Source organism: Gasterosteus aculeatus, chromosome 10 (genome assembly GCF_964276395.1).
Source record: "Gasterosteus aculeatus chromosome 10, fGasAcu3.hap1.1, whole genome shotgun sequence".
NCBI lineage: Eukaryota > Metazoa > Chordata > Actinopteri > Perciformes > Gasterosteidae > Gasterosteus > Gasterosteus aculeatus.
In genome coordinates, this window is record NC_135697.1 from 2,379,584 (window position 1) to 2,400,914 (window position 21,331).

Consider the following 21,331-nt stretch of genomic DNA (forward strand, 5'->3'; position numbering starts at 1 on the left):
AAGCGGAAGAAGCGATCTCCCGTTCCCGCTGGGCCGCCGCAACGATCTCCCGTTCCCGCTGGGCGGCCGCAGCGATCTCCCGTTCCCGCTGGGCGGCCGCAGCGATCTCCCGTTCCCGCTGGGCGGCCGCAGCGATCTCCCGTTCCCGCTGGGCGGCCGCAGCGATCTCCCGTTCCCGCTGGGCCGCCGCAGCGATCTCCCGTTCCCGCTGGGCCGCCGCAGCGATCTCCCGTTCCCGCTGGGCCGCCGCAGCGATCTCCCGTTCCCGCTGGGCCGCCGCAGCGATCTCCCGTTCCCGCTGGGCCGCCGCGACTCTCACCCATGCCCCCGACCCGACCAGTTCCGGCCCCACGCTCCATGCCCCCGACCCGACCAGTTCCGGCCCCACGCTCCATGCCCCCGACCCGACCAGTACCGGGCCCACGCTCCATGCCCCCGACCCGACCAGTACCGGCCCCACGCTCCATGCCCCCGACCCGACCAGTACCGGCCCCACGCTCCATGCCCCCGACCCGACCAGTACCGGCCCCACGCTCCATGCCCCCGACCCGACCAGTACCGGCCCCACGCTCCATGCCCCCGACCCGACCAGTACCGGCCCCACGCTCCATGCCCCCGACCCGACCAGTACCGGCCCCACGCTCCATGCCCCCGACCCGACCAGTACCGGCCCCACGCTCCATGCCCCCGACGCCCCCAGTCCCCGCTCCGAGACTCAGGCTCCCTCCCTCCCATCCCATGGTCCTCTCCCACCCTCCCGTTGGTGATTTGAGGGCCGTCTGGGATCCGGCCCTTGAGGGGGGGGCTACGGGGTGGGTTATGGGGGGGGCTGAGCCGCCGCAGACTACGGAGTTGTTCCATGTCCCCGAGCTGGAGCAGACTGGGGAGTTGTTCCGTGTCCCCGAGCTGGAGCAGACTGGGGAGTTGTTCCGTGTCCCCGAGCTGGAGCAGACAGCGGAGTTGTTCCGTGTCCCCGAGCTGGAGCAGACTGCGGAGTTGTTCCGTGTCCCCGAGCTGGAGCAGACTGCGGAGGTGTTCCGTGTCCCCGAGCTGGAGCAGACTGCGGAGGTGTTCCGTGTCCCCGAGCTGGAGCAGACTGCGGAGGTGTTCCGTGTCCCCGAGCTGGAGCAGACTGCGGAGGTGTTCCGTGTCCCCGAGCTGGAGCAGACTGCGGAGGTGTTCCGTGTCCCCGAGCTGGAGCAGACTGCGGAGGTGTTCCGTGTCCCCGAGCTGGACCTCACTACGGAGGTGTTCCGTGTCCCCGAGCTGGACCTCACTACGGAGGTGTTCCGTGTCCCCGAGCTGGGCCTCACTACGGAGGTGTTCCGTGTCCCCGAGCTGGACCTCGCTACGGAGGTTTCCCGTGTCCCCGAGCTGGACCTCGCTACGGAGGTTTCCCGTGTCCCCGAGCTGGACCTCGCTACGGAGGTTTCCCGTGTCCCCGAGCTGGACCTCGCTACGGAGGTTTCCCGTGTCCCCGAGCTGGACCTCGCTACGGAGGTTTCCCGTGTCCCCGAGCTGGACCTCGCTACGGAGGTTTCCCGTGTCCCCGAGCTGCCGACGACGACTACTACCCCGGACGTTTCCCGGCGAAAGGACCGCCCGCCGGGCCGACCCCCAGAGGCTCCCTGCTCGTCTGGCCGCCCGCCGGGCCGACCCCCAGAGGCTCCCCGCTCGTCTGGCCGCCCGCCGGGCCGCCCGCCAGAGTTTCCCGGGTGGTCCGACCAACGTCTCGGGGTTCCCTCCCCCCCTCCCCTTGTTTCGCTCTAGTGTGAGCCGCCTGGAAGTCGGCCCTTGAGGGGGGGGTACTGTCACGGTGTGGTTCACTTCCTGTCTTATTTTGTAGTTTTCTGCCACTCGTGTCCCTGGGTAACTTCACTTCCTGCCTTGTCTCGTCATCCCCTGTGTTCCTCTAATAGTTTCCACCTGTGTCCAATCACCTGCACCTCCCTTGTGTATTTAAGCAGTGTGTCTCCTGTGTCACTTGTCGCGTCATTGTCTTTCGTCTCACATGTTGCCTGCTGGTTTTCCTCCCGGTTCCTGCGTTTTGACTATTAAAGTCTTTTGTTTCCCGCAAGTCTGCGTCTGAGTCCTGCCTTCCCTCAACCCTGACAAGGGATGAAACATTTATCAATAAACCCTTTGTGATGAACTTATCCCAAGATCTGTGAGATGTAATTTGACCGATGATCCAAAAGGAGGAAACTTGCCTGAGTTCTGGAATAAGATTGAAAGGGAACTTTTTTTTGGAGTAATGATTTAGTTAAAATACGTTAGCATCTTAAACTGATAAAATAAAGACATACTACAAATTAATGAAATAATACAAAGAAAATAACTGTAGAGTTATAAAATCACCAAACGTTTATGGTTTGTTATTATCAATCATTATAACCTAATAATTAAATACATTTAAAGTATACAAATCTATCAATGTTGGCAGAAACACATTTGATTTGACGTCTAAGACAGCAAACTCATCCTGGCTCCATTTATCTTCACAATTTTTGTCATTTGTGTCTGTAGAGACTCTTTTTGCCCATCAAAGTCAGGTCCCCTTGGTTGGTGTTTAGAGTTCGTTCTGACGCGTTTAAATACTCCTTGAGACATTTCCACTTGTCTTTAATTGTCCTTTATTTTGTTCATTAGTGACACCATCAAATTATCTTAATACATGCCTCTTCCACCCGCTCACTCTGTCACGTTCACTCTGTCACGCTCACTCTGTCACGCTCACCCTGTCACGTTCACTGTCACGTTCACCTTGTCATGTTCACTCTGTCACGTTCACTCTGTCACGTTCACTCTGTCACGTTCACCCTGTCACGCTCACGTTCTGCGCTCCACGGTCCAAAAACTATTTATCTTCCCACAAACACCAACACCTGATTCTATTGACCGTGCAGCCTAATTGAAACACAACCTCCGACCATCTAAGGGTGAAGCTAACAACCAAATATTAACAAAAAAGGCTCTTACAGTGTCCTTCTATTTAGTTTTAAATTGGAAATGTGTGTTTGATACAGAGTCATTCATTATTCAACCTTACTTTGAGGTATAATCATCTGTATATAGTTGTAATGTACTTGTTTTAAATAAGACATCTAAAAACATCAACTATAATCAACGTGAGCACGTCACCCAATGGCTAATGACGTTACTGACCAAACAACATCTATGAGCCAATCAGAGGCGTCGTTGCTGGTATGACGATCGGTGCACTTTGGACAAGCTTTGCGATTCCGAGTCGACCGCTTAGCGAAGTTGATGAATACTACTTTGGTAGAAAGTGTGTCTGATTTATCTTTTTAAAACAAATTCAGCTGTTGAGAATAACAAACAGAAATGTGATTTTTAGGTAAGTTTCTTCAGTGTTTATGAAGTGCTTTTCATAAAAGTCAGGAAAAAATCCCACTAGAGAGAATTAGGTTTTATAAATGAGCTCAAAGTCCAAACAACCCCTGTATGAGTCAGCGATATTGAGTTAGTGAAAAACGTCAGATAGACAATTTGGTTTCTCCCCCTCTTAATCCTGTCACCAAGGTTACTCGTTTGTCAGTGTGAGTACTTTACTTGGCAACTTAGAAACCATTAACCAATCACACCTTACTCTTTTATTTCCTTTCATTCCCAACATGCATCTTGAGGCAGTAAAATCACTCAGGACGAGCCGTCTAAACTGCTGAGTCATGTAGACAGACTGACCTCACCCATCAGGTCTTTTCTCGTGTTCTCTCAGATAGCGTACCTGGAGAACCTGCTGAAGGTGTACAACGACGAGATCTACCGCCTGCAGCACGCCGAGCTGAATTTAGATGACTTGGGAGCGGAGGACTCTTTATACATCCAAGAACACAAGCTGAAACGCAAGGTCAGCCTGCAGCTGGATCAGGCTCAGGGCTCCACTGATTATAGACACAGACAAGTCACACCTCTTCTTCTGTCCTCCTCTTCCTCCAGATGATAAAGATTTACGAAAAGCTGTGTGAGCTAAAGAGCTGCAGCACCCTGACGGGCCGAGTCATTGAGCAGAGGATCCGCTACAATAGCACTCGTTACCCTGAGATCAACAAGAAGGTGAGCTGCTGGCTGCTTTAGGCAGTTTGGATGCCCCGGACGCTTGGGGAGGTGGGGCAGATTTAACAGGAGTTGTTAAGGTTTCGGAAGCTCTCGAGGGAGGACTCCATCCTTTGTTCTCGTCCCGGCCGTAAACGAGGACACGAATGAGTCAATTCGTTTAAATTCAAAAATCAAAAGTTATTTAATAACTGAACAACGTAATAGGGATTACAATTACAAAGTGAAATACTAAGCGAACAGTGGAATATTTCGCGAAATAGAGAATCCTCTGAGCAAGTCTGAAGTGACTTATCAACGCGGCTGCAGGAGAAGTTCTAACAGTCTTTTCCCCGCCATGGCCCTTTGAAACCTCTTGAGGTGTGTCTTCCTTGGTGCATTTGAATATCATTGGCCTCTTCTCCAAAGGGTCACCTCCTCCATTGTCCCTTCCACGTTGAGGTGTGAAGCTGCAGCTGTAACCTGAAACCTCTCTGTCCTAGCTGTCCCTCACACTCCAATGCACTCAATGCAGATAAAGTGGCTTTATGCCTCAATGAGTGAATTTAACAAAGCATACATTGTTTAAGTCTTCATCTTATAACTAGTACACTTTCATTACAACAACCCATCATTAATGATCACCGTTCATCACACTTCGTCATAAGATCTAAAACAGTTCATGTGGTTCAATTCTCAAGACATTTGCCTCAGTCGGCTGCCTTACATGAAGTTGTTCATTTTATTACCTGACAGGAGAAAAAACTCCCAAAAAACCCTTTTTGGGGATAAAATTGGGAGAAATCCATAAAGAACGGCAATTGGCATCCGTCCCCAGGTTTTAACATCACATTGTGACAGAATGTTAATGTGTACAGTGTTTATATGATTTAAATGACTATGAATTGTGTTTGATTGAAATTGCATTCACTTCATCTAACATGTTAATGTAATAACTAATATCTAACATCACACAAACTACAATTCTAACACTAAACATTATTACACGTACTATAATTCCCTGACTAGGGGTGCACTTCTGGCTTAAATCCCTAACAATTCCCTCCTTGCTCACAGTTCACTGTGAGCATCTCTCAAAGACAGAAAAATTATCATACAGTCACATCCGTCAACAGTGATTGTCCCTCATCATCTACTCGCAATTGATTTCCCTGTATGCTAGTCTCACTAAACACAATATCGATCAATCCCTGCAGGAATCCAAGGATGCAGGAGATGCAGCTTCATCCGTAGTGGACTAGATCATGACTGTAACACAAGAAGGGTTAACGCAGACAGGAATGCACTTTTCCGTTGTGCTATAATACTGACAAACCCGTTGGTGAGAGGATTGTCGTCGCCTTAGTTGTCTGCCAGCTGCTGGTTCGAGCTGTCAGTCCAGCCAGTGCTTTGGACACCGATCCGTCAGACGCTGTATTATTGGGAATGAAAGTACAACAGGCAGATCCAAACATTCTACAGACTCCTCCCTTCTCTGCCGAGATCATGTCCAGTGCCATTCTATTTTGCCATGCCATCAAACTAGTCTTATCCAACTGCTCGTGGAGCCCTGTTATGGCATCCCGGGTGAAATTTATGAATCGCTGCTGGTTGTAGTATATGTAATTAATCCAGTCTACATTTTTATTGATTGTCACCCACCAGAAGAAAAAGGATTCTATGCCGCTCGCAATTTGATTCCTGGTTTTAAACTCATCAGGCACCCCTCTGGGCACCCCAATGGCATCTAAGTACACATGACTATCAAATGAGCCCGCAGGACTAGTGGATCTCTTCGCTCTCCTGGCGACGTGAGGATGTGGTGAAATCAAGTCTTGAAATGAGGTCTCCTTCACTGGAAAGACATAGAATGGCATGATAAGCTGCACTAATGCACAAGTACCCGTCCAATTAGCTGGCAGCGTTGGATAAATAACCTTAGTTCCACACCACCACCAGAGGTCGGCTCTGGAAATCGTCTGATTCAACACACTTGAATATCGAGTGACATTAGCAAACTGAACTGTGGTACAGTTTACTCCTACAATGTCACCTACTTTTATCCCTCCCGTAATCTCTGATACTATGCAATCAAATGTACCATCTGGAACCATAAATTGAGGTGGCGTGCTCAAGGTAGCTGGCGGATAATCCCATTGGAACTCTAGACAAGTATGGTGGACAGGCTGAGTCTGCAGGACAAAGAGCTCCAGTATACATTTGAATATAGGACTTATTGGTCTGATTCTGGAACGTACAGGAGTGGGCATAGGCCTAGGTTGAGAACACACTATACAATCTGTACTGTGCATGTTTGTGGCAGTATACTGTACCCATTGGAGCCATAGATTAGACTCCGAGAATCCAGTTTCCCGTTTTACCACACCCTCCCAAGAAGTGTCAGCTTCAGCTCCAACCTGATCAGCAGTGGATTCCTGTTTGTTAGCAGAGGGTTTAACAACAATCTTAAACAACCCTTGTGGGCTTTCAATATCGTATGTCCCTCCTTTCAACACGTATAGTCCACTGTCCCCCAATTCTGGATTTTTCAATGTGATTATCAGTGGATTGCACAACCCCCCCCCACATTTAGCCAAATCTGGATATCGGTTTTTCCGCATCGTTAAACGGGTTTGCAGCCCAGGTTTAGGACCAGTTTTAGATGACTTCCATCTACCAGTGTGTGCGAACTTCCATTCTGCCTCCTCGCAGTCACAGCCGTACTGCTCCACTGGCTTACCAAACCTGACTCCTGGTCCACATCGGTTGGTGGTGGAACACAAGTATTGGTCCGACCTCCAAAACCTGAGGTCTTGGACTCCGCAGGCTGCAATATCACAATAATCAAATTGAACAGATGCAGTTATATTTTCCTTGAATGTCAACGTGAGAGCAATTGCTGCTTGGATGTTAGGTGGTAAGGAAACATCTTGTCGACTGGGATGGGATAGATCACTTACAGACGTCATGTCATCGTCACCTGTGTGAACAGCTGCACTTCCCCGAACTGAACTTGAACCCCCTACTACCAACTGATACTTACGCTGTGGGCGAGACATTTTCTGCTGCTTTGTCCCCTCCTGTGTCTTTTGGCTCTGAATTAACTTGCCTGGTATTTAATCGGGTCTCCGCAAGGGTTTGGCTTGGTGCCTTAGCAGGTGCACAATGTGTGAGATGATGCCAAGTGGCTCCCGCTTTACCTTTCACCTTTACCGAGTGTGACGTTGCCAATACTACCTCCCAAGGACCGGTCCACCTTGGATCACTCCACTTGCGTTTATGGGCCTTAATCCACACCCAGCTTCCTGGCAGTATGACTGGAACCTGCTTCCCTTGGCTGGCGGCTGTCTCTGCGTTCGTCACCTTCGTCTCCTTCCTAGCTACTTCTGCACAGTCATGACCACCCTCAGTAGGTGGCAATCCAGATGTCATATTCACACCTTCTGATGTGAAAGAGAGATGGGGCTGGGTCAATATACCAGATATCCTAGCCCCTCTCATAGCTGTCAGAGTGAAAGCTTGTGTGTCCAGATAAGCTACAACACCGTGGTCTGTGTGGACCTTCAAAGGATGACACATTACCAAGTATGCAGTCTTCTGTACCGCTCGAGCTATTGCGGCCAAATGTCTGGTGCAGCCTACTTGTCCTAGTTCTATGGGATCTAATTTAGAACTGTGATAAGCCAAAACCGCTCTCCCCTCCTTCTGTCCAAATGTTCCCCCGTGAATGTGTCTAATGCTGCTTAGTTTTATCTTGGTGATGCTTGGTCATTGCAACCGAATAGCCGCTCTGAATTCAAAATCCTCAAGTTCTGTTACTGTAATATCGTTGGCGTATGTTTGTTTGAACATTCTTATCATATGTGTTTATCAAGTGTCCCAGCAGTTCCCGTGCCTTCTCTAATCTGGAAATTGTGTGTCACATTAGCTCAGTGTTTGTGGATTCCTTCGTTGTATGTGTGTGCCTATACTTCTCCTCCTTGATGTTCCTCTGTTGGAACATCTGTTGTTGTCAGCGGTTTGGTCAGATGACACGTAGCTGTCATCCTAGATGTGTGATTAAGCTTCACGCTCCCTCCTTGGACCTCGGATCACCTCAGTTCCTGTAAGCAGACTGCTCTGCTAACCGGAGGTCCCATTAGGACAAGATTCCCCAATCGGCTGTTGAATAGAGAAGCACAAGTGGTGCAGCTATGTGTGCGTGTGTGTAGGTGTGTCTAGATGTGCGTGTGAGTGTGTGTGTGTGTGTGTGTGTGTTCACCCAATTCATGTTGCTCTTTCTTCTGGTTTACCAAACTCTTCAAGCAAACAAGTTCTACCATCTAGTGTGTGCATATTTAACATAACTGGAACTCAACCTTTTACCCACTTATTTCCCAGTTTTAGCTATTTCTTTTAATGTGGAGTAATTGTATCATCTGTGTGTCTCATCAGTCCTTGTGTCAGTGTATGAGAAGAGCAATGTCATTACACATTCGTTCCAGGAAGAAAAGTTCAGGTTGGATCTTCCTGCGTTGGCCATCGTCTGCTGTTATCCGTAAAATGCCACTTGAGTAGCTAAACTCTAACATCTAGTGTTTTCCTAAAAACATTCCAATCAATTCGTGAGTTGTTTCATCAATAGAAAGACTGTATGTTCTTAACACCTTAAATCAATGTCATCTACACAACTCTGTTGTTTAGAATCTTATGATTGTGTTTTTCACTGCATGCAATAATGTTCCCAAATCGGCAGATACTCTAGTTATATTCTGTTCTCCCCCAGTCCCTCATGTTGAGGTAGGTGTAAAAGCATCCCTTCACATAGCCTTTGGTGATGCTAATCAACCCCCAGGCCACCTCCTGGCTTATCCAACAACGTCGTAAAACTCCCACAACGCCGTTTCTACTGGGTATCGTTGCCGATCTGGACCGTCTCGCATTGGAGTCGCCTGTTCCTACTGAAAAGCAAAACATAGTTAACAATTGCCATGCACATGTATTCGAGGAAAAATGTGTCAGTAAATTTATCCTAGTGAAATAATTCCCCCCATACCAACCGTGTGTGATTCTTAAATGACTCTTAGATGACATACAACCTGTGGATGGATTTTATGGCTCCGACACTTCCCCAGGATTCCTCCTCTTATCAGTTGTTGTTTAGGGAGGTCTGCTCACTCCCTCCTCGACCATGAGTCGCCATCACCTTTCAACCTCTGCATCTCCTCTGGAATCTATCCTCGTCCCTAATTCTGGAAGGTCAGTAAGGAGGAAATAGAAGGAAAGTTCCGTGTGTAACTACGGTTCTATGAATCCTGGATGACAGAGTTCTTAGTCACTCGGAATCCCGTGAGCTCGCGAGAAGATTCGGTAGGACTGATCTCAGGATGACACCGGTACTTATACGTGACGGGAGGTCAATCGGGGTCACAGGTGACTTTGTTGGTATAAAGACTCGACCTGCGCATGCGCGAGACAGAAGATGATCCAGTGTGAAGCACTGCCTCTGGCGGTCAGTGAGGATGAAATAGAACCGTAGTTACATTCGTAACTTAAAATGATCATCAAGCCTGCTGGTGTGATATAACGTTGGAAAATTATTATCAGTGGATTTAAAATAGTACAATTGGAAAAATGCGTATTAGAAGAATCCATGTACATATTTTAAAAGACTGTAATGGCTGTGATGTTTCTATTTTTTCGTTTTTAGGTCTGCAGGGATGAAACATTTATCAATAAACCCTTTGTGATGAACTTATCCCAAGATCTGTGAGATGTAATTTGACCGATGATCCAAAAGGAGGAAACTTGCCTGAGTTCTGGAATAAGATTGAAAGGGAACTTTTTTTTGGAGTAATGATTTAGTTAAAATACGTTAGCATCTTAAACTGATAAAATAAAGACATACTACAAATTAATGAAATAATACAAAGAAAATAACTGTAGAGTTATAAAATCACCAAACGTTTATGGTTTGTTATTGTCAATCATTATAACCTAATAATTAAATACATTTAAAGTATACAAATCTATCAATGTTGGCAGAAACACATTTGATTTGACGTCTAAGACAGCAAACTCATCCTGGCTCCATTTATCTTCACAATTTTTGTCATTTGTGTCTGTAGAGACTCTTTTTGCCCATCAAAGTCAGGTCCCCTTGGTTGGTGTTTAGAGTTCGTTCTGACGCGTTTAAATACTCCTTGAGACATTTCCACTTGTCTTTAATTGTCCTTTATTTTGTTCATTAGTGACACCATCAAATTATCTTAATACATGCCTCTTCCACCCGCTCACTCTGTCACGTTCACTCTGTCACGCTCACTCTGTCACGCTCACCCTGTCACGTTCACTGTCACGTTCACCTTGTCATGTTCACTCTGTCACGTTCACTCTGTCACGTTCACTCTGTCACGTTCACCCTGTCACGCTCACGTTCTGCGCTCCACGGTCCAAAAACTATTTATCTTCCCACAAACACCAACACCTGATTCTATTGACCGTGCAGCCTAATTGAAACACAACCTCCGACCATCTAAGGGTGAAGCTAACAACCAAATAATAACAAAAAAGGCTCTTACAGTGTCCTTCTATTTAGTTTTAAATTGGAAATGTGTGTTTGATACAGAGTCATTCATTATTCAACCTTACTTTGAGGTATAATCATCTGTATATAGTTGTAATGTACTTGTTTTAAATAAGACATCTAAAAACATCAACTATAATCAACGTGAGCACGTCACCCAATGGCTAATGACGTTACTGACCAAACAACATCTATGAGCCAATCAGAGGCGTCGTTGCTGGTATGACGATCGGTGCACTTTGGACAAGCTTTGCGATTCCGAGTCGACCGCTTAGCGAAGTTGATGAATACTACTTTGGTAGAAAGTGTGTCTGATTTATCTTTTTAAAACAAATTCAGCTGTTGAGAATAACAAACAGAAATGTGATTTTTAGGTAAGTTTCTTCAGTGTTTATGAAGTGCTTTTCATAAAAGTCAGGAAAAAATCCCACTAGAGAGAATTAGGTTTTATAAATGAGCTCAAAGTCCAAACAACCCCTGTATGAGTCAGCGATATTGAGTTAGTGAAAAACGTCAGATAGACAGTTTGATTTCTCCCCCTCTTAATCCTGTCACTAAGGTTACTCGTTTGTCAGTGTGAGTACTTTACTTGGCAACTTAGAAACCATTAACCAATCACACCTTACTCTTTTATTTCCTTTCATTCCCAACATGCATCTTGAGGCAGTAAAATCACTCAGGACGAGCCGTCTAAACTGCTGAGTCATGTAGACAGACTGACCTCACCCATCAGGTCTTGTCTCGTGTTCTCTCAGATAGCGTACCTGGAGAACCTGCTGAAGGTGTACAACGACGAGATCTACCGCCTGCAGCACGCCGAGCTGAATTTAGATGACTTGGGAGCGGAGGACTCTTTATACATCCAAGAACACAAGCTGAAACGCAAGGTCAGCCTGCAGCTGGATCAGGCTCAGGGCTCCACTGATTATAGACACAGACAAGTCACACCTCTTCTTCTGTCCTCCTCTTCCTCCAGATGATAAAGATTTACGAAAAGCTGTGTGAGCTAAAGAGCTGCAGCACCCTGACGGGCCGAGTCATTGAGCAGAGGATCCGCTACAATAGCACTCGTTACCCTGAGATCAACAAGAAGGTGAGCTGCTGGCTGCTTTAGGCAGTTTGGATGCCCCGGACGCTTGGGGAGGTGGGGCAGATTTAACAGGAGTTGTTAAGGTTTCGGAAGCTCTCGAGGGAGGACTCCATCCTTTGTTCTCGTCCCGGCCGTAAACGAGGACACGAATGAGTCAATTCGTTTAAATTCAAAAATCAAAAGTTATTTAATAACTGAACAACGTAATAGGGATTACAATTACAAAGTGAAATACTAAGCGAACAGTGGAATATTTCGCGAAATAGAGAATCCTCTGAGCAAGTCTGAAGTGACTTATCAACGCGGCTGCAGGAGAAGTTCTAACAGTCTTTTCCCCGCCATGGCCCTTTGAAACCTCTTGAGGTGTGTCTTCTTTGGTGCATTTGAATATCATTGGCCTCTTCTCCAAAGGGTCACCTCCTCCATTGTCCCTTCCACGTTGAGGTGTGAAGCTGCAGCTGTAACCTGAAACCTCTCTGTCCTAGCTGTCCCTCACACTCCAATGCACTCAATGCAGATAAAGTGGCTTTATGCCTCAATGAGTGAATTTAACAAAGCATACATTGTTTAAGTCTTCATCTTATAACTAGTACACTTTCATTACAACAACCCATCATTAATGATCACCGTTCATCACACTTCGTCATAAGATCTAAAACAGTTCATGTGGTTCAATTCTCAAGACATTTGCCTCAGTCGGCTGCCTTACATGAAGTTGTTCATTTTATTACCTGACAGGAGAAAAAACTCCCAAAAAACCCTTTTTGGGGATAAAATTGGGAGAAATCCATAAAGAACGGCAATTGGCATCCGTCCCCAGGTTTTAACATCACATTGTGACAGAATGTTAATGTGTACAGTGTTTATATGATTTAAATGACTATGAATTGTGTTTGATTGAAATTGCATTCACTTCATCTAACATGTTAATGTAATAACTAATATCTAACATCACACAAACTACAATTCTAACACTAAACATTATTACACGTACTATAATTCCCTGACTAGGGGTGCACTTCTGGCTTAAATCCCTAACAATTCCCTCCTTGCTCACAGTTCACTGTGAGCATCTCTCAAAGACAGAAAAATTATCATACAGTCACATCCGTCAACAGTGATTGTCCCTCATCATCTACTCGCAATTGATTTCCCTGTATGCTAGTCTCACTAAACACAATATCGATCAATCCCTGCAGGAATCCAAGGATGCAGGAGATGCAGCTTCATCCGTAGTGGACTAGATCATGACTGTAACACAAGAAGGGTTAACGCAGACAGGAATGCACTTTTCCGTTGTGCTATAATACTGACAAACCCGTTGGTGAGAGGATTGTCGTCGCCTTAGTTGTCTGCCAGCTGCTGGTTCGAGCTGTCAGTCCAGCCAGTGCTTTGGACACCGATCCGTCAGACGCTGTATTATTGGGAATGAAAGTACAACAGGCAGATCCAAACATTCTACAGACTCCTCCCTTCTCTGCCGAGATCATGTCCAGTGCCATTCTATTTTGCCATGCCATCAAACTAGTCTTATCCAACTGCTCGTGGAGCCCTGTTATGGCATCCCGGGTGAAATTTATAAATCGCTGCTGGTTGTAGTATATGTAATTAATCCAGTCTACATTTTTATTGATTGTCACCCACCAGAAGAAAAAGGATTCTATGCCGCTCGCAATTTGATTCCTGGCTTTAAACTCATCAGGCACCCCTCTGGGCACCCCAATGGCATCTAAGTACACATGACTATCAAATGAGCCCGCAGGACTAGTGGATCTCTTCGCTCTCCTGGCGACGTGAGGATGTGGTGAAATCAAGTCTTGAAATGAGGTCTCCTTCACTGGAAAGACATAGAATGGCATGATAAGCTGCACTAATGCACAAGTACCCGTCCAATTAGCTGGCAGCGTTGGATAAATAACCTTAGTTCCACACCACCACCAGAGGTCGGCTCTGGAAATCGTCTGATTCAACACACTTGAATATCGAGTGACATTAGCAAACTGAACTGTGGTACAGTTTACTCCTACAATGTCACCTACTTTTATCCCTCCCGTAATCTCTGATACTATGCAATCAAATGTACCATCTGGAACCATAAATTGAGGTGGCGTGCTCAAGGTAGCTGGCGGATAATCCCATTGGAACTCTAGACAAGTATGGTGGACAGGCTGAGTCTGCAGGACAAAGAGCTCCAGTATACATTTGAATATAGGACTTATTGGTCTGATTCTGGAACGTACAGGAGTGGGCATAGGCCTAGGTTGAGAACACACTATACAATCTGTACTGTGCATGTTTGTGGCAGTATACTGTACCCATTGGAGCCATAGATTAGACTCCGAGAATCCAGTTTCCCGTTTTACCACACCCTCCCAAGAAGTGTCAGCTTCAGCTCCAACCTGATCAGCAGTGGATTCCTGTTTGTTAGCAGAGGGTTTAACAACAATCTTAAACAACCCTTGTGGGCTTTCAATATCGTATGTCCCTCCTTTCAACACGTATAGTCCACTGTCCCCCAATTCTGGATTTTTCAATGTGATTATCAGTGGATTGCACAACCCCCCCCCACATTTAGCCAAATCTGGATATCGGTTTTTCCGCATCGTTAAACGGGTTTGCAGCCCAGGTTTAGGACCAGTTTTAGATGACTTCCATCTACCAGTGTGTGCGAACTTCCATTCTGCCTCCTCGCAGTCACAGCCGTACTGCTCCACTGGCTTACCAAACCTGACTCCTGGTCCACATCGGTTGGTGGTGGAACACAAGTATTGGTCCGACCTCCAAAACCTGAGGTCTTGGACTCCGCAGGCTGCAATATCACAATAATCAAATTGAACAGATGCAGTTATATTTTCCTTGAATGTCAACGTGAGAGCAATTGCTGCTTGGATGTTAGGTGGTAAGGAAACATCTTGTCGACTGGGATGGGATAGATCACTTACAGACGTCATGTCATCGTCACCTGTGTGAACAGCTGCACTTCCCCGAACTGAACTTGAACCCCCTACTACCAACTGATACTTACGCTGTGGGCGAGACATTTTCTGCTGCTTTGTCCCCTCCTGTGTCTTTTGGCTCTGAATTAACTTGCCTGGTATTTAATCGGGTCTCCGCAAGGGTTTGGCTTGGTGCCTTAGCAGGTGCACAATGTGTGAGATGATGCCAAGTGGCTCCCGCTTTACCTTTCACCTTTACCGAGTGTGATGTTGCCAATACTACCTCCCATGGACCGGTCCACCTTGGATCACTCCACTTGCGTTTATGGGCCTTAATCCACACCCAGCTTCCTGGCAGTATGACTGGAACCTGCTTCCCTTGGCTGGCGGCTGTCTCTGCGTTCGTCACCTTCGTCTCCTTCCTAGCTACTTCTGCACAGTCATGACCACCCTCAGTAGGTGGCAATCCAGATGTCATATTCACACCTTCTGATGTGAAAGAGAGATGGGGCTGGGTCAATATACCAGATATCCTAGCCCCTCTCATAGCTGTCAGAGTGAAAGCTTGTGTGTCCAGATAAGCTACAACACCGTGGTCTGTGTGGACCTTCAAAGGATGACACATTACCAAGTATGCAGTCTTCTGTACCGCTCGAGCTATTGCGGCCAAATGTCTGGTGCAGCCTACTTGTCCTAGTTCTATGGGATCTAATTTAGAACTGTGATAAGCCAAAACCGCTCTCCCCTCCTTCTGTCCAAATGTTCCCCCGTGAATGTGTCTAATGCTGCTTAGTTTTATCTTGGTGATGCTTGGTCATTGCAACCGAATAGCCGCTCTGAATTCAAAATCCTCAAGTTCTGTTACTGTAATATCGTTGGCGTATGTTTGTTTGAACATTCTTATCATATGTGTTTATCAAGTGTCCCAGCAGTTCCCGTGCCTTCTCTAATCTGGAAATTGTGTGTCACATTAGCTCAGTGTTTGTGGATTCCTTCGTTGTATGTGTGTGCCTATACTTCTCCTCCTTGATGTTCCTCTGTTGGAACATCTGTTGTTGTCAGCGGTTTGGTCAGATGACACGTAGCTGTCATCCTAGATGTGTGATTAAGCTTCACGCTCCCTCCTTGGACCTCGGATCACCTCAGTTCCTGTAAGCAGACTGCTCTGCTAACCGGAGGTCCCATTAGGACAAGATTCCCCAATCGGCTGTTGAATAGAGAAGCACAAGTGGTGCAGCTATGTGTGCGTGTGTGTAGGTGTGTCTAGATGTGCGTGTGAGTGTGTGTGTGTGTGTGTGTTCACCCAATTCATGTTGCTCTTTCTTCTGGTTTACCAAACTCTTCAAGCAAACAAGTTCTACCATCTAGTGTGTGCATATTTAACATAACTGGAACTCAACCTTTTACCCACTTATTTCCCAGTTTTAGCTATTTCTTTTAATGTGGAGTAATTGTATCATCTGTGTGTCTCATCAGTCCTTGTGTCAGTGTATGAGAAGAGCAATGTCATTACACATTCGTTCCAGGAAGAAAAGTTCAGGTTGGATCTTCCTGCGTTGGCCATCGTCTGCTGTTATCCGTAAAATGCCACTTGAGTAGCTAAACTCTAACATCTAGTGTTTTCCTAAAAACATTCCAATCAATTCGTGAGTTGTTTCATCAATAGAAAGACTGTATGTTCTTAACACCTTAAATCAATGTCATCTACACAACTCTGTTGTTTAGAATCTTATGATTGTGTTTTTCACTGCATGCAATAATGTTCCCAAATCGGCAGATACTCTAGTTATATTCTGTTCTCCCCCAGTCCCTCATGTTGAGGTAGGTGTAAAAGCATCCCTTCACATAGCCTTTGGTGATGCTAATCAACCCCCAGGCCACCTCCTGGCTTATCCAACAACGTCGTAAAACTCCCACAACGCCGTTTCTACTGGGTGTCGTTGCCGATCTGGACCGTCTCGCATTGGAGTCGCCTGTTCCTACTGAAAAGCAAAACATAGTTAACAATTGCCATGCACATGTATTCGAGGAAAAATGTGTCAGTAAATTTATCCTAGTGAAATAATTCCCCCCATACCAACCGTGTGTGATTCTTAAATGACTCTTAGATGACATACAACCTGTGGATGGATTTTATGGCTCCGACACTTCCCCAGGATTCCTCCTCTTATCAGTTGTTGTTTAGGGAGGTCTGCTCACTCCCTCCTCGACCATGAGTCGCCATCACCTTTCAACCTCTGCATCTCCTCTGGAATCTATCCTCGTCCCTAATTCACTCCCATCTCAGCATCTGCCTATTGTTTCTCCAACAGGGAGCTAAACTCCCAACAAAGTCATCATTTGTCCTGACACCTGATGTTCACCTGATGGTGGAAGGAGTTCCCTAATGAACATAATAAACACACATACCTACCTACTACTACAACTGAAGAATTAGCACCTGGATGACACTCATAAATGTTGTTTTCTTAGAAGGAGAAATCCCTTCTTTGTTCTTGCTGTTCTGGTTCTGTTCCCTCTTGTTCAAATTCACTTCCTGCAAATCGCTTTTGAATTAGAGCCTCAGCTGAATGAAGAATGTGATGCGTTGACGTAAAGAATGCCTCTGCATATCTTTATCTGCTCCTAGAGTATTTACACACTGTTTTGAAAAATTGCCTTTCTCAAACGGCCTTGTTTCCAACCGATTTGAGGAGCCATTCATATATAGAAATTTGGAATCTTTGACATAACTGATTATTGACCCCCATAGTCAACTCATGAAAAATTAACACCAACATTGCCTTCGTGTCCCCGTTCAATGATCCCTTTGAGTTTTTGCTTGTAGGTCTCACCCTCATGGTGTATGACTGTTCCATGTCTTCATCAACTAATTGACCAACCCAGTTATCTTTGTTCATTCTAACCTCGAAGCAATCTGCTCATTCCAAGTATACACAAAAATGTTACCCCACATTCTCACCCTCACAGTCAAATTTCTCCTTTTACCTTCAGCCTGTTTGCTCTGTCATGATGTGTCATCACCTTTGAAAACCTATGCATTACTGCATAACTCTTCTACCTGTTTTTCCCATTTTTACACTTCCATTTACCCTTGGTCATACTATCAAACACCTGCGTGTGTCTCTCATAACATTTCAACCTACTTTTCTTTTCTCTGCTTACTTCCCCATTAAAATAAACCATTCGACGGCCTCACTGAAGACCTCCATCATTACAGTCAATTTGCTGACCTTTGTGACCACTTTCACAAGTGGTCGAGCATTTGCAGTATCAGTCTCTAAAACTTCAATCAATGTATCAGAATGTGAACCTCAAACCCCGGTGATATCAACAAAGGTTCTCCAAACCCTTCAGGGTCATAAAACAACAATGAAGAGTGTGAGTCCCTTGATCCCAAAAAGTACCAGGAGATAATAAATCAACTTAGCATCAGACCCATCTGTTCCAGACCCCCCTCCAGTGTTAATCTCCACTTTTATTGCTCTTCAGCCCAAAAGCAAAGCAGAGGGTGGGAGACGTGTCTGTTACCTGCAAACACAAACTCAGCTCATGCTCAGCTTGATCCAATCCATTCATTCATTACTGATAGATCACTAACCTCTCATGGTTAGCGTATCCAAATGTAAGGGTGTACTACTTTCTGAACATTACAGGATGACCGTCTGTAACAAATTTCCATATTTCGTGTACTGGTGCTATAAATGTTCCTTTGATCAGACATTTGCTTCAATCATCAAGATACTGTATCAAGTGTATCGTGCACTATACACTCAATAGCAGCACTCAACAATTTACCGCCCATCTCTGAATTCAGGAGAAAACTCGAAAAACTACAAACATTAATCCAAAAAATCGACAATATATACAACAACTCTCCTAATTCCTTATCACCTTCATTCCTCCTTTAAATCTTACACAACCTTATCTCTTAATTTCAATGACTGATTTCCCCTTTTTAAAATCAATCTTCCCTACGGGTTTAAGTCTAGTTTCAGCTGACACTCTCAGCAGTTTATAATCTCTAGGCTCCATTTTTCTACCTGGAATGTGAGTCGTAAACCGTGGAGGCCGAGGGTGCTTATCTGAGCTGTTGGAAAGCAGCGGGGGTCGGTGTGTCACCAGTTAGTTGTTTAGGGCTCGTCTGCTTTGTCTCCATCAAAGCAAGTGGCATCTGTTGCTGTGGTCACCACATATGGGGAGGTGGAGGCTGGGGTGTGCCCAACCTCTGGTTCTGCCTGGGCTGCATTTGACAGGAAGACCGTGGAGGAGCTGCACTGAACTGCATGTTCGTTGGACATATTCTTGACCAATGACCCGTCTGTCCGCATAAGTAGCATTCATCTCCTCTTCCCCTATTATTTCCACGTCCTCTGCCTCTGCGCTGAGGTGGTGGTTGCTGGTCAACCATTGAACGGTCTCTGACTGCTGGGGCTGGATATTGGGCCTCTGGAGGAACGGGGTATTGAGGTTGTTCATCTCTCACCGACAGTTGTTTCCTGACTCTCTGTTTTTTCGTTGCTTCTGCATCTGCTGCTGCCAGTTGGATCTTCAGGAGTCGATGCGTCATCGTCCCCAGTTCTTCTTGCCTCCTTGTCTCCGCAGCTCTCGGGAGAATGTAGTCTGCATAGCGGTCTGGAGTCTTCTTCACCAGGATACAATGTCTATTGTGATGACATCCTCCATCAGCAACCTCTTCTTCTTTGTCGTTGTTTGGATGGGTCCTCTGCACGTGTATTTTGATAGACAGGAGTCCTGAAGTAATATACAGCTCCTCTGCGGCCTCCTGGTATTCACTTGGTGTTTTACGGCCATGTTCACAGCTACCTGCTTCCTCCTCTCTGGCCCTGACAAGCAGTTCCTGAGTCGTAAGCGCAGCCATCATGCAACCTGGAATACTCTAAACAACCGCTATGCTGTCCCTTCTGTCCTAGGTGGTACTCTGTCACTAACTGTAAGAAAAACCCAAACTAAGTCACCCCTAACAGCTGTCCGAGGAAATGTCAAATTGAACTATCGACCAGAATCGACACAGTAAAACAAATAACCAAATCTAAAAAGTAAGGAGGACAATTTACAACATCAAATCAGTTCAATAACTGCTGTGTAATTACTAAAACTATCTTGTTAGACCACTAGGTTAAATCAACTTATCAGTACCTCTAACCTCAAAATCAAATCAATCACGGAACTGTAAAAATTAGTATAATCAATGATCAATGCAAAAGACTATGATTACAATTGTACAGAGTAAAAAGAGAAAGAATTAACTATATCTCAAATCAAAACTCAATCTTCATTCTAAATTCAAAAGTCTAAAAATTAAACTTCAATAAAGTTAATCTTGATGTCTAAAAATGAATTACTCCAAATTATTAATCAAGGTTACAAAATTATTCAAAGTTATGATGATACAGTCAAACTGCCGGCAATATCAATCAGGAAGTATAGCAGAAGCACTCCCCCACAAATGTCGCCAGAGATTATACCACAATATAAACAACGATCCACCCCCAACCCAGAGACAATGCAATGACAGTCAATCTGGTTTCAGCTAAACATTGGAGATCGAAATCAAACAATTCATAACAGGTCCACAAAAGCACCACATCAAAATTAGCTCAATCTCCAATTTCAATCCAAAACAAATGCAGGACTATTACAAACCATATTCAACGTAACAATACAGCACTTTACTATTTCAATTAAACGTCAACACCAATCCAGATATCCGTCAAGTTGTCGTATCAATCTTTGCACTGTCCTATTAAGCAAAGGCAAATGTGCATCAAAGTCAACGTCCGAACACGGCAAGTGAAGAAATTGAACTCCCCCTCTTGTAATTCCCTCTTACACCCACCAGATGGCACACTCAGGGGCTTCCCCCTCACGATGTGCACTTACTCCAACCACATGAGGCGCTGTTCAGCCGATAGCTGAAGATCGAACACAGAACTACCAAAGAGGAAATGCCTCGACGCTTCCGGTCATGGATCGTAAAACGCCGTGTGCCGGCGTAGCAAAGGACAATGGGCTCAAGCTAACTGCTAACCCACAACGTGGTCAAGCTATCAGCACCCCTCAAGCCCCGCTATTTCCCCAGTGGAATTACCAATGAGACCCCGTTAGCCGCTAGCAAGGCAGCCTCACGTGGTCCGGGTTGGACTACTCACCAACACCTTAATATGCTACGGTTTTACAACCCGACGCCGGAGATGATCAGTCTCCGGTTCGGATTCTATACATATATATACACTGTTAAACAATCACATACACGTATTAAAACATAATTTGGAACATCCATACATCAATCAAGCACATGCACCCCGCAACTCAAACACTCACGCACCACGTACTAACACTCACTCACACTCACACCACATGCAGATGTATATACACTATCATTTACACTAAAGCGCATATCCGCCACCCACCCCCTTCTAGACAACCTATATACCTAATTCATAGGATTTCTAGAGGGTGGAAAATGTTAAGCAGATCTCACCAGTCGCCGCTGGATTTCTCCTTTACTATAACCTCCACCAGTCGCCGCTGGATTACCTTAACCAGTCGCCGCTGGATTACCTTTAACCAGTCGCCGCTGGATTTCCTTTTAACCAGTCGCCGCTGGATTACCTTTAACCATAAACTCAACCAGTCGCCGCTGGATTTTCGCATAAGCCA

General features: G+C 45.7%; 1 protein-coding gene and 2 long non-coding RNA genes across 3 annotated transcripts; 1 reads left to right on the forward strand and 2 right to left on the reverse strand.

Annotated features, from left to right (window-relative positions):
• Positions 1 to 7,440: 7,440 nt before the first annotated feature.
• Positions 7,441 to 7,776, reverse strand: LOC144383426 (uncharacterized). Its single transcript, XR_013450793.1, has 2 exons — positions 7,639 to 7,776; positions 7,441 to 7,499 (listed from the first exon to the last, which is right to left on the reverse strand). It is a non-coding gene; the product is annotated as an uncharacterized LOC144383426 (long non-coding RNA).
• A 1,741-nt stretch (positions 7,777 to 9,517) lies between these two features.
• LOC144383608 (death domain-associated protein 6-like) lies at positions 9,518 to 11,768 on the forward strand. The gene is made up of 4 exons (XM_078081872.1): positions 9,518 to 9,547; positions 10,164 to 10,198; positions 11,355 to 11,508; positions 11,598 to 11,768. The coding sequence occupies exons 1-4, from the start codon at positions 9,518 to 9,520 to the stop codon at positions 11,733 to 11,735; spliced, it is 357 nt and encodes a 118-aa protein (XP_077937998.1). The 3' UTR covers positions 11,736 to 11,768.
• Positions 11,769 to 13,334: 1,566 nt separating this feature from the next.
• Positions 13,335 to 16,494, reverse strand: LOC144383425 (uncharacterized). Its single transcript, XR_013450792.1, has 2 exons — positions 15,276 to 16,494; positions 13,335 to 15,136 (listed from the first exon to the last, which is right to left on the reverse strand). It is a non-coding gene; the product is annotated as an uncharacterized LOC144383425 (long non-coding RNA).
• Positions 16,495 to 21,331: the final 4,837 nt, after the last annotated feature.